Genomic DNA, 13,909 nt, shown 5'->3' with positions numbered 1-13,909 from the left:
AAGGGGCAATGACTTGAACTGAAAGAGGGAAGATTTCAATGAGATCTAAGGAGGAAATTCTTCACCATGAGGGTGGTGAGGCACGGGAACAGGTTGCCCAGAGAAGTTGTGGCTGCCCCATCCTTGGAAGTGTTCAAGGCCAGGTTGGATGAGGCTTTGAGCAAGCTGGTGTAGGGGGAAGGTGTCCCTGCCCATGGCAGGGGGGTTGGAACTGGATGATCTTTGAGGTTCCTTCCAACTCAAACCGTTCTATGATTCCATATATAAAAAGAGTTTCTCACTGGAGTTAAGTGCTCATCTACAACTCAAAAACTTTGTCAGAAAAAATAATCTTCTTTTGCTGTGCAAATATAGATTCTGCAAGTGCTGAGAGCCTCCAGCAGAAAGTAAGGTAAGGTAATCCCCTGCAAACACTTCAGCATAGGGAAGGTTAGGAAAAACAACGTTTTAAGCACGTTTCAAGTGGCACTCAAAGATTTAGAACAGCCTCCAATAACAACCAGGGCTCTACATGTGCCTGGCCACCTGGTCTGCAGGTTGTTAATTCACTGTGTCCCAAAGCAAGAAGGTCAAATGCAAAGATGTGGATGTTTTTCACTTCAGCTGCCTTTCCAAAACAGATGTTTAGCGGAAGAAAACCCATCCAAGTTCAGGCATGAATGAAAATCTTCCTGATTAAGGATAAACCCATTACTGCAATGACACTGCTGATACGAGACGATTTTCTTTGCCGTTTTCTGAACAACTCTGGTGTTCAGCGTTCCAATGAGAACCGAGACCTGCAAGTTCATACGGAAAGAGCTGCAAGGAGCCAAGCGAAGAGACCCTGCAGACCATAGCTGCTTTTTAAAGATTTTACATGAGAGAGAAGTAGACTTTTCAAGTGACAGTGTGTCTTAATACTTTAAAACAGAGATTATCTCGCTGAGCAAGACTTTAATCTTGGCTGAAACCTTTAAACCTTCTATTCTAATGGCAGACAGTCGTTCACACAACCTGCACCAGAAGCATTTTGTGTTTCCTGCTCACTGGCTGCCAAAAGATAATGTAAGTGATATTATGACAGTACCATGAAACAAACACTGACTTTCTCATGGCAGAAAGGATGGATCTAACCTTCAATGGGGTGAAGGAAAGCTGAATTATTTCTGGCTGATGCACTGATGGGTACACCTGGGAGAGGGCAAAGACTGTGCCATTTCATTTCCATGACAAAGTGCATAAGAAGTTATCTGCTGACCCTCTGCCATCAGAAGAGCTATGTCCATATTACATAAAGACAAAGTAAACTTGAAATTCAGCATTTCCAGAAATATTGATATTTAATAAGACTGTATAGGAGAAAGTGGAACTACATTTATACTGCATATATTTTTAAAGGACTGCTACAGAAGCCCCTCAACACCCACTCAGTACCACCATGGGTTGGTAAGAAGGATGAAATGCTGAAGACAGATGCAAGTTTAACACCAACAACTGAGGTGGACATACTACAAACTGCAGTGTCTTTCAAAGTATTTGCACCATTCACTAAGTACTTGGCTGGAGTTGACTCTGAAGGAATTCTGCTTAAACGCCCGTGAGCTCTCAAGACAACAGTGCTTAGCTGTTTTCAACCCTTCACCTTGCTCCGCAAATTATTTCTGCAGAAGCAAGTAGCAGTCTCTCCTACGGAAAAAGGCTGAGTGAGTTGGGTTGTTCACTTTGGAAAAGAGAAGGCTCTGGAGAGACCTTCCAATACCTGAAGGGGCTACAACAAAGCTGGAGAGGGGCTTTGGACAAGGGTGTGTAGTGACAGGACAAGGGGCAATGGCTTTGAACTGAAAAAGGGGAGATTTCAATGACATCTGAGGAAGAAATTCTTCACCATGAGGGTGCTGAGTCACTGGCACAGCTGGCCCAGAGAAGTTGTGGCTGCCCCATCCCTGGAAGTGTTCAAGGCCAGGTTGGATGAGGCTTTGAGCAACCTGGTGTAGGTGTCCTGTAGGAAGGCGTCCCTGCTCATGGCAGTGGGGTTGGAACTGGATAATCTTGAAGGTCCCTTCCAACCCAAACCATTCTATGGGTTCTAAGTTACTGGAAGGAGCTATAATACAGAGTTGTGGTGATGCCCAGATCAAGGAGGGCTTGTTCCAAGTGCAGCTCAGGAATCACAGGCTCTAGAGCTGCAGTCCCAGGTGACAGCAGAGCAAACCCCTCAGAGGTGTATGGGGACACGGTCTTCCACTGGGCGGACAGTGCACAAGCCCAGCTCGTGCTCCGAGCTACAGCAGACAGCCTCCATCCCTCCGAAGCACCATCTGCTAGCTTTGCTAAAAGCTTCATGTTTAAAACGCTCTTTAATAAAGAATCAACTGTCATTTTCCAGTAGGATTCTACTGAAGCATCCACCACCTGCCACAGGAAAAGAGGATCAGTGTAGTCAGTGCTCTGCAAGTATCACTGACCATTTACTCCCTAAAGTCTTCTGAGATGGCACAAGCCACTGCTGCCAGTAACACCAGCTACCGCAGCTTTTCAGTGGCCACAAATCTTCCAACGTGCTCTGTTTGTGCATCGTGTGCCAGAAAGCACAGGGGAAAAGACAAGTAAACAGGTTTTGTTGATCTTGTAGGATGATGTATGGAGTCAGTGTAGACTGAGCTCAGAAGAAGTTTCCAAACAGCAAAACTGGAAGCCCTAAGAGACAACATTTATTACTGTATCTTGTAAGAGGCTTAAGAGCGAATTCGGATTTCCCCACCTGGAAAGTGAGGAAGAAGGAATTCTTCCCAGCAGAACACAAATTGCATGACTTGCTGGAAAAAGAATAGGGACGTTTTTACAAAGTGATCTTATCAAATGGATTTTGAATTCAGAATCCAGTGAAAGACAAGTAAGTGTACCCAGACTCCAGCAGAGCCGGTGCAGTTATTAGAAGGAAAGAGAGTGTTTAATATCTATAAAGTCACTGAAAACAGTTTTAGGAGAACATACAGTTACCAGCAGTGGCACTGCAGTATTTTGTGGTCTTAAAAATAAAGTTTTCATCTGCTCCAAAGAGACAAGTTCAGAAGTTCAGTTCCTGCCCCAAAGTTGCATCACTGCAATGACATCAGCAGGGCTGCCTGGCTGGGAGTAACCAGCAGCCACACCAGTTTGGCCTAGAGTGAACAAAAATCCATTTAAGCAAGGATTCCCTTGGATGTTCTTACATGGAATTACTGCAGAACCACATACAACCAAAGCATTGTCCATATGTGAGGCGGAGTTTCTGCTGACGTCGTAGCATCACACACAGGTATGGTTGCTGCAGGTATGGTTTGACTGAGCTCTCAAATGCTCTCAGGTTCTTCCAGTAAAATTTACCTGAAGATAAAAGCACATGAACCTACCAGACAGCTGGCAAACAGACCCTAATCCTGTTGCTACTGATTTTTTTTATATATACTTGAGTAAAAAAAAAAATTCTTAGGATTTAAACAAAACTCATGTAAGCACATAACCCAGCTGGCAGAATATTTTCATGCATGTTTCTGAAGCTGCGGGGTCCATAAGTATATGATTGGTTTTAAACACACAAATAAATTCACCCTAATTCGAGAAGAATCAGGAAGTTTATCATGCACCTTTATAATCATACCATACACTTCTTTAGAGGATTCACTTCAATATTACAAAATTAAATTGCATTTCAATATCTAAAAAAATACCCACCTCCTAAACAATTGCCTTGACGGGGCTGTCATTTCCCTATAAAGGAATATGATAGTGACAGGACAAGAGGCCATGGCTTTGAACAGAAAGAGGGGAGATTTCGATGACATCCGAGGAATTCTTCACCACGAGGGTGCTGAGGCACTGGCACAGGTGGCCCAGAGAAGTTGTGGCTGCCCCATCCCTGGAAGTGTTCAAGGCCAGGTTGGATGAGGCTTTGACCAACCTGGTGTAGTGAAAGGTGTCCCTGCCTGTCGCAGGGGGGTTGGAACCGGATGACCTTTAAGGTCCCTTCCAACCCAAACCATGCTATGATAAAGTCCAGCCACTACACAAGCATTTAAATGTGTTACACTATGGCTACAAGAGACAACACAGAAATACTTCTGCAGGAGAACAGCAATCCAAACCACACTTAGCAACACAGCACACACTACTTTCCTGCTTTGGTCTAAAAGCAGAGGAAGGACAACAAACTTGACCACCCACAGCCAGTTATCTAAGTCACCAAGCCCTGGTGACCAACGTATTAGTGTTCCAGCCATTCCAACAGGAACCTTTGGTGCACATCCCAACACCAACACAAAGCATCAGCTCAGTATATAGTCTCAGCACCAAAATCTGAGGACCACCGCTCACAAGCAGTAGCCAGAGGACTTTTGCATGGCTGCTTAGACCTTGGGCTCTGGCTGTCCAGTCAGTTCAGCATCAACCTTGTCACCTGCTTATCCAGCCTGTGTCTCACCAGCTTGGGTACACGGATACTATGGGAAAAATTACACCAAAAGCCGTGCTAAAGGTGAGGTAAACGCCATCCACTGCTCTACCATCCTCCACAGAGCCAGCCATCTCATCACCTTCTTCAGTAACACCCTGCCTTTGGCAAATCCACACTGGCTGTCCCCCAAAAAGCCCCATTATTCTCCTACACGCACAAGGACACAGCCTCCAGGAGCCTTTGTTCCACACCTTCTCAAGGGCCCAGATAAGGATCACCAGGCTCATTTCCCACATCCTTTTTCTCACCCTTTTGAAGATGATCCTGATATTTTCCCTCTTCCACTCACATGGAGCTTTCCCCAGTCACCACAGCCCTTTCAGGACAATAAAGACTCAGCTTGTTACCGTGTTGGCCAGGTCCTTCAGCACACCAGAAAAATCTTTTGTTTACACAGAAAAGCAAGAGACCATTCTAGTGGCCTGAAGTTGAACTAAATACTTAAACATCAATGCATACAGGGCCACACCAGGGCTTGATGGACCTTCTGTGCAACTATGTAGCACCCCAACTGCCCAGGAGGCTGCTCTCCCATCCTCCACGCTGCCTGGGACTTCCAGAATAAGAGATGTTTCCAGGTATTTAGCAACCTGCAACACCTTTCCACAAGCCCGTGCAAGCCTTGAGCACCCACAACGTCCTGCAAAAGCAAGTTCCACAGCTTATGTCGCCTCCCGCACTCTCCGAACACAAGGCTGGCAGACAGCACTTGCCACCCCCCAGCTTCTGCACTGAAACTGAGTGAGCACTCCATCATTGGAGGCTTCTTCTATTAAAAAAAAAAATGTATAATCCTACTGCTACAGCTATCAAGCTAAACTCACATGCTTAGTCCTCCAAATTTTCATCTCTACTCAACTCCCCAACAGTAATTCTGCTCTGTAAAGCAGAGTTTCATAGCATCTGCACACTATAAGTGATAGGTATGATTATCCCATTTCCCACATTTTATTCGAAAGGCTATTCACCAACTGTGGAAGTATTTTCAATACGTCCTACTGAAGTTGCCTCATTCAGGACATGAATTCAGATCAGACGTCTGAGAAGATCCCACAGCTGGTGACAGCAGCAAATTTGAGAGACACAGGGAGAATTAGACCAAATGTCTTGGCTGTTCTTGGCCCTCTATTTTTATTCCCCAAACGGTGTAAGCTAACCACATAAGCAGAGAACCTGACAAACATAGACAAAAAACAGCTATATCAAGCATGCGCTGCTGATGTGGTTTAAGATGCACTGTGGGCAATGGACACACATGCAGAATTGAACCAAAAAGCCAAGGGATGATCTTCATTCAGCATTGGCATATTTGGGCAATAACATCCACCTGTCATGTCCATGTTATTAGAGTTTTAACTCCGAGCAGGAGAGCAGTCATGATGTCATCTCTCCATTGTCTGCACTTCCTGGGCTTCAGCCCACTTTCCAGAGCAGCTAGTGGAGAAGGCAACAGATTCCCTCCGGATGAAGGCAGAGGAGCACCTTCCAGCTCAGAGCACATCCAGTATGCAATGGGCAGTAGCTAAAATTCAGCCTTGTGGGTCAGACCAGAGCTACCCCAATGCAAAAGAAGCATGCTGCTTCGAAAGAAGTGTACATCAAAAGGCTGCATCAGCAGCAGCGTGGGCAGCAGGTTGAGGGAGGGGATTCTGCCCCTCTGCTCTGCTCTCGTGAGAGCCCCCCTTCAGCTCTGGAGTCTCCAACATCAGAAGGACATGGAGCTGTTTGAGCAAGTCCAGAGAAGGCCACGAAGATGATCTGAGGGCTGGAGCACCTCCGCTATGAAGACAGGCTGAGAGAGTTGGGGCTGTTCAGCCTGGAGAAGAGAAGGTTCCGGGGAGACCTTCCAGCAGCCTTCCAGTACCTAAAGGGGCTACAAGAAAGCTGGAGAGGGGCTTTGGACAAGGGCATGGAGTGACAGGACAAGGGGCAATGGCTTTAAACTGGAAGAGGGGAGATTTCGATGAGATCTGAGGAAGAAATTCTTCCCTCTGAGGGTGGTGGGGCACTGGCACAGGTTGCCCAGAGAAGTTGTGGCTGCCCCATCCCTGGAAGTGTTCAAGGCCAGGCTGGATGGGGCTTTGAGCAACCTGGTGTAGGGGGAAGGTGTCCCTGCCCATGGCAGGGAGGTTGGAACTGGATGACCTTTAAGGTCCCTTCCAACCCAAACCATTCTGTGATTCTGTTAAAAACCCTACAGCAGACATAGCGCTGATATCAGCTCCTCCTCACCACCAATTTCCCTCCACAGGGCGATTTTTATCACTTCATGGTACGCGCTAATGCAAATAGCACTTGGTGCACAAAAAACACAGACTGTGAATTGCAGCTTTTAAACACTAAGTATTTGAATTTCCTTCTTTTTGTAGAAAAAGTTTACGTGATACCCAGAACCCATCTACATTTTAGTAAAAGATGATTCTTCCATTACTTTAGGACACCAGACAATTCTGGTTGCTACACAATTGTTGGGTTCATTTTAACCATCTTCTGCAGATGCTGCAAAGATTATATCCAGGAAGCAAAACTGGCTTCTGTTCTCAAACATTCGGAAAAGCCTTGCACAAAAAATGCTAGAGACATCCTTGCACATCTGCATATCTCAGCTGGTTCAAAAGGAGACCACAACTTTTGCAGAAAAGCCATTTCAACGGACTTGCAGCTTTAGAGACGAGCTCCCTCAAGGAAGCCTGCATGATATCTTTAAACCCTTCCATGCTAAAATAAAGGTAACGAGAGATCAAGCAAAAGCACATCTAAGTTCCATATTACAATTAACATCTAAACTGCATTTATTGTTTTAATTAAGAATAGAAAGAAAGAAAATACGTTCAAGATCCTTCAGTACCACCGAAGTTTCCTGCAGGAATACAGGATGAGATGAGCAGCTGCCCAAACCTCCGACCTTGAGCCAGCCGTGAGAGGCACTGGCGGCAGGACTGCCGTGCTCTGCAGGTGGCGGGGATTCCCCGCCTGGCACTGCCGCTCTCCGCTTCCTCTTCCGCACCGCGCTGCTGAGCCGGGTGCTGGCACACCTGTCTCCACCCTGCTTTGCAGGAGGGAATAACACTCCAGAATTCTACCAAGCGCATTGATGCTTTGGGACAGATGGACTCCACCGCCCTCAAGCCAAGAGTCAGCCCCCTCAGGTATCTTCTACAAAAAAAAAAAAAAAAAGAGTTCTAATAATAATAATGAAGTTAACCATACTTTAGCACAGCATTGCATCGTCAACCCCGTCGATCAGCTCAAAGCTGGCAAATAGGTTCACTCAACTCCAGCCAGAGCAGGCACAACCGCACACCAAAAGCAGCAGGTCTGTGTATGTGTAACAACTCATGGGGATTTTGACACCTTTAAGAGGTTAAAGTTACCCAGCAGGAACATAAGCAAGGAGTAGAAATTAAATTTTTTAATGGCAAGCAAATAATTGGATTACTGTGATTGGAGGAAGGGCAGATTCTGTAGTCCACCAGCTTGCTACAGCAATTAAAGCGGATTACTCTTCCACCTCACCCTTTCCAATTTCTAATGCCACATCAGAACTAATTTTTCAAGCCTCCATTTGTCTGTTACAGATTCCCAAGAGGAGTTAAAGGCAACTTTCAGTTCACTAGAAGTTCCAGCATCCAGAAGAGCAGATATCAGAAGATACAACCCATGCTGGGCCAAAACAGAGTTCACATTTGCAGAGCAATCGCTGACTTTCCCCGAAAGTCCTTAAAAAAAAAAACCACACACCTTGAAAAACGCAGGAAAAAAACGTCCAAGTGCTGTGGTCAGTAAGAGACACGTATGAGTAAGTAGCGAAGAAAACAGCCGTTCACTATTAACACATGACAAAGTTTGTGCCAACTTTTGTTCAGTCCTGTGCAGCCACGAGTATTTCTCTGGAAAAGCTGCCAAGCTATTTTCCTGGCTGGGAGACACGTAGATACATCACGTGGCACAAGGACGCCGTACCACAGCTTGGTCACCAGAGCAGTGGCTACCAAGGGCACTACGCCTGTGCCACAGAAGTCTCTGCAAAAGCATTTAATGGACATAAGAGACTGACCTGAGCCACCACTTCTTGTCCTCAGTGGAAAGAGATCTTGTACCTGGACACAGACCCAGAACAGGCAAGGAAGCTGTGATAATACTTAGGGGATTAAAAAAAAAAACACACCAAAACAGCCACCACCAAAACAAACCTAACATACAGCAACAAATAACATCCTCGAAATAAAAAAAAAACCACACCACAAAACAAAACAAGAAATGTCCCCAGCTTCAACTATCAGTTCATCTCACAAGCTCTGATTAATCGTTTAACCACTTACAGTGCTGCCTCGTTCAGTGCCTCGCTGAAAAGCAAAGAGCCAGTTCTCAGATTCACCAGGAAGGGTCTGCTGAGCTCCAAACCAGCCTCCAGATCTTTTCTGATTGAGCAACCGGGCCTCTGAAGGACTGGTGAAATGCAGAAATCTATCTCGGACATCACGTGCGTTTTGTACCCAGTGAAGCCGAGTCCTGCTCTTCCCTCAAAGAATGACCTGAAGCACATACAATTCAGCTCCGCCAGCCTACACACTCACCAAAAAGCTGCAGTTGGGCACTTGAAATACGTAGCAGTAAAAAAAAAAAACCACAAAACCAGCATCATCTACTAGGCTGATCAGTCCCAGAAATTTATGATCTGCAGAATCCTCTGAATTTCTGCATATTTTTGCAATGCTCTTGGAACCGTTGCAGATTTTCAAGTTTCTCTATACAGCTGAGCAAATGGACTCAGGTACACATAGACAAACGGGTAACTTCTACAATTTGGATCCTTCCACCCGCTCTTCTGCGTGTACCTTTTAACCGAAAGCAGGGAAAAACCAGCATCCCTCAGACACCTTAATCCCTCACCTCCCAGAAAATGCACCTTAATGAAAAGGACGGTCTTCATTAATAAAGTCCACTTGCAAAAGCATGTAGTTTGTTTCCCCAACAAATAAGCTTTCTACTTGATTCCACCTTTCGACCTTACTACATTGTCTTCTGCTTGACATAGAAGATGGGCCCACCAACACCAGATCAGATCATATGTTCTGCGCTATCAGCTTCAGAGACGGCACGTCTTTTCATTTTAATTCTTCAGCTGACAGAAGTGACACAAACAAACCTCTACAGCAAGAGAGAAACCAGGTTTGCATCACAAGAGCTGTGTGGTAACTGCCAGCACCGTGACAGGACTCACACTTGGACATCTACACCTTCAGAGATGCCTATCACCACATGTTCAGGCTCTGCCTGCTTTCCCAAAGGCGATCTTGCACTGGATTTCCACCCTCCCAAGTCAGTTTGACCCAAGAGGCAGCCAGCACACAGGGAAAAACATGGATGCAGCAGCTCCCGCGCACAAACCGGTAGCGTAAAAGATCACATTTTGTGTTCCTGGATGACCCAGCCAAGGAGTATTTAGAGAGACCATCTCCAGCCCACGTTCACACACTCCTAAGCCTCAGTACTCAGAGGCTGTACAGCAGAAAACTATTTTGTCAGGTCACACACGGGGACTTCCCAAGAAAAACAAACACCAAATTTCTTCAGACTTGGCATGTGGCAGCATACCCTTTCCTCCACGCAAACAAAGCACAAAGACAGCCTGTTTGTGGCTTCTGTCCAGCAATAGGACTTCTTGTCTGGATCTAAGCAGTTCGCTCAGTGCTCCATCACACAGCAGAGCAGAGGACAGCAGCGGGAAGATGCGTTCGGCTGTTCTCTGGTCCCTCTCTGTTTTGGAAAGCTGCATCACAAGGACTGTGTTAAACATAAGCAAGAGGAGCAGCAACAAATCTGAGGCCTGAGCAGCCAAAACAAAGCACAGAACTTCTCTGCTGCACAACCAAAGTCCCACTGCCACACCCAACACGGTGCCCGCACTGGTGAATCCCAGCCCCTCCGAATACCAACTCATTACTGCAACGATAACGCTTACCCAAATCACACCAAAGCAAGTATCGCTGGGTATTTGTTCTCATCTGCCTGCACCAGCTTCACAGGCATCAGTTACAGTTTTGTGACAACCTCCAGATTGCCACAGTCGTATGCTGCTCAGCCTCAGCAGGGCACTGCACAGGCACCGACCCGGCTGCCTGCATCGTTAGGTTAGTCCCAGTCCCTGGCACACATCTGTCTGCAGGACTACAAATTGAGCCTGGACACCAGTTTAGGGTTCAGCTGAAGAATCAGCACAGGCCAGCCTGCCAAATGCAGCGCGGACACAGTCATCCAGTCCAAAGGATGGACGTTCAGCGGTGCAGATACACATCAATTCTGCGAGGTGGCCTTGGAGCCAGAAAACAAGCCCTAAAACTCGAGTTTACCAGTACAGATGTAATCTGCCTGTTCTAGTCTTCAGCAAAATAGATAAATCGCCTCTTTTCTTCAGGCACGCTGACCCACTGGTGTGCCTCTCCAGTTTGGTTGCTCCACCACAGGACTGTGTCTGAAGAGAGTACTCCAGGTTAGACACATATACGGTGTATCTACCTTAAACCTGTGTACTATTATCTGAAACTTGTGTACTATAAAGCATCGGCTTCTTACCTTGATGAAGCTTTTTTACTTTAACTGCAGGGACATCCAGCCATTGTCCCAAGAAAAGTCATAAGTTAACAGTCATCTGCAGCTGCAAAGTTACTGAATGAGACAGGAAATAAGAAAAAGGTTGTTTATCAACAGTAACTTCCTCCCTGAAGGCGCTGCCTGCGCAGGCACCCTTTCCTTGCTTCACACTGTAATTCTGCTCCAATTAACAGCCCTGTACAGCACAGTTTGAGTCCCACTGAATCCACTTTATCCATACACCTACCCGAGGTCCTTCAATCAAACAGAAAGGCCACGCTTCCGTTACCACCTTGTTTCCAGCTAACACAAAACCACTAGAACAGACCAAGCTAATTCATGTAGATACTACCTCAGCGCTCTCCCTCCCCACGTTCCCATTGCCTCCCTTGCACTGGAGGACACCTGATCCCAAATACCTGGGTTAGGAAGACTACGCTGGCACGAAGCCAGATCAGCAGCATAACAACAACAACGGGGTTTTTTGCTGGTTTACCTCCCTGAATTATCGATGAGCACTAGCAGTGAGGGGACAGGGAGTGAGGAGGCAGCGAGGGGACAGAATGGCCACAGCAACGTCATCTGTGATGACTTCACACCGCTGTGCAGGGACCATAGCAGGGCAGCATGCCAAGACACACGGCCTCCAGCCAGCTGCCACCAAAACCCGCCACCCCAAGCCCCTTCCCCTTCCTCCACACCGACCTATAACTATTGGAGCTCGCTCCACCCCACATACAGTGGAGAACTAACTCCACAAAAAAGCACAGAGATGCCACGCTACACTGAAGACAAAATGGAAGGTTTCTCAAACTTGAGGAAAATTTTATGTTACCTTTCATGAGCAGAAGAATAGGGTACCCAAGAGCTGCCGCATTTCTTCATGCGGTTTTACAATATACCCTATGAACCTCAACCACTGGCAGCTGAAAGCCAATATGAGCACACAAGCTAAGACAAGAATCAAAAGACATTATTTCAAACCAAAAACGCAGGGAAACCTTCTGAAGATTGCAATTGGAGTTTGACCAGAATATTTTAACATTCCTGCTGAATACACAAATAGAAATATTTGCCAAAAGCGAGGTTCTGGCAAGCATTTACTCATTTTTTTCCTAGTTTTGGCTGCCTCTGCTATGAATCTAGGTATACAACCCAGCAAAACGTGTAACCTTCAGTTTTGGTAGTTTTCAGCACAGCTTTTCTAAATACTGTTTTAGCCTTTAAGTGGATTCTGGAAGAGATCAGTGGATGAACAGCAGCACACATAGGCTGAAAAAGATCCAGTCCCACTTATACCCCACACTGGAGATCCTTCCACTCTTTTTTTCAAAAATAATTGTTGAAAGAACATATACAGAGAAACCAAAGTGTCCACCCGTGGGATAGCATCTTGTATTCTTATAATAGTTAACTGCATCATATCTCCCGAAAGAAAAGCAGCTATTTTGATGCCCTTCAGTCTGTAAATTCAAGGTCCAAATAAATTACTATTTATGAAAATAGCGCTTGCAAGACTCAGATGCCTATTTACGAAAATAGTGCTTGCAAGTCTCAGATGCCTATTTACATTTGCTTTCCAGACAGATTTTTCAAGTCTTGTTTTAACAGATACCTCTTTCAGAATGGTTAGGATAGCACCTGAACTCCTCCCCCTCTCCATTAGGCAGATTTGAATCCGCACTGCAAATACACATATCTTCGAAGCATGTGCTGTACTTTCACAATTCAACACTTCTGTTCAGCTCCTGCAGGTCGCACTTGTTTAGTTTCCTCTCTGTCATGCCTGTCCCCCAACTCAACTTCCCTTTTCTTTTTTCCACCCTCTAACATGCCTGTCCCACACAGAGGCTACAGTAAGTCCACCTTGAAAACAGCACAGTAGCAAAGACCGTCAGGCTGGGAAATTAGAAGATAAAAATTCTCCTTTTAGGGCTCATATCTCACTACCTGACCTGAAGCAATTCAGTAGCTCCTACTGCAACAAGTTCTGCTGCACGACACATTGATACACTGAGAATACCGAAAAAATAAAAAACCCACTGCACGTCACTTGTTCACTAATATTATTTACATTCTGGTTATTCGCAGCATTTTACAAACACGAAGAGGCAATCTCTCTCCCACAAAAGCTTCCCATAAAAATTTGTGCCTAGAAACATTAAGCAACCGGAAAACAAGCCAAAATAAAAAAAAAAAACAAAACCACACGCACACAACTGCCTGTGCAAGTGCACAGCACTGGGACAAAGTTGCAGGAAGAGCCGGGCCAGCAGCTCGCACGGGCCGCGCAGCACTTCGCCCCTCCGCGCCTCACCCGCTGCCGCCCCGCACGCAGCCACCGACCCGACCCGACCCGCCGCCCCCGGGGCTGCCCGCCGCGCCGGCAGCGGCCGTCCCCCACGGGAGGCAGCCCGTGTGACCCGGAGCGCCCGGGAGGCCTCTGCCCGGCGCCGGCCCCCGCCCCGCCGCCCCCCGCCGGCCTCGCCTACCGTCCGGGCGGCCTCTGCCCAGGTCCTGCCCTTCTTCCTGCGGCCCTTCTCCCTCATGGCGGACGCGACGGGGCGCGGCTGACTCCGGGGTACCCTGAGGGCTCCGTCCGTCCGGGAGGGGCGGCGGGGGGAAGCGCGGCAGGAGCCGGAGCGGACGGCGGCGGCCCTAAGCGCGGACAGCGCCGACCCCGACAGCCCCCTCGCCCGCCGCCGCTGCCATATTGGGCTCCTACTGTAAAGGGCCGCGGTCATGTGACCCCCGCCCGCGTGACTCCACCTACTGTACGGCTCGCGGGGGGCGGAGCCGCTGGGCGGAGAGCCCCGCCCCCTCGGGGCCCGCGCACGCGCA

At 47.2% G+C, this 13,909-nt stretch overlaps 1 protein-coding gene and 1 long non-coding RNA gene across 3 annotated transcripts in view; both read right to left on the bottom strand.

Moving 5' to 3' along the window:
- ASXL2 (ASXL transcriptional regulator 2) overlaps positions 1-13,702 on the bottom strand; it is a 128,392-nt gene extending 114,690 nt beyond the window's left edge. Inside the window, exon 1 of one of the 2 annotated variants that reach the window (XM_086631460.1) lies at positions 13,561-13,702. In XM_086631460.1, coding sequence (XP_086487586.1) covers positions 13,561-13,617 — 57 coding nt within the window. In that variant the 5' untranslated portion in view covers positions 13,618-13,702. The remainder of the gene's footprint in view (positions 1-13,560) is intronic. The other variant, XM_086631459.1, reaches the window with a different exon arrangement.
- On the bottom strand, positions 7,249-11,780 carry LOC147529218 (uncharacterized). Its single transcript, XR_015223013.1, has 3 exons — positions 8,797-11,780; positions 8,532-8,615; positions 7,249-7,630 (listed from the first exon to the last, which is right to left on the bottom strand). It is a non-coding gene; the product is annotated as an uncharacterized LOC147529218 (long non-coding RNA).
- Positions 13,703-13,909: the final 207 nt, after the last annotated feature.

This window comes from Tauraco erythrolophus, chromosome 2, assembly GCF_009769465.1.
Source record: "Tauraco erythrolophus isolate bTauEry1 chromosome 2, bTauEry1.pri, whole genome shotgun sequence".
Taxonomy (NCBI): Eukaryota; Metazoa; Chordata; class Aves; order Musophagiformes; family Musophagidae; genus Tauraco; species Tauraco erythrolophus.
Note: the sequence above shows the minus strand (reverse complement) of the source record. Positions and strands in the feature narration are given on the sequence as shown.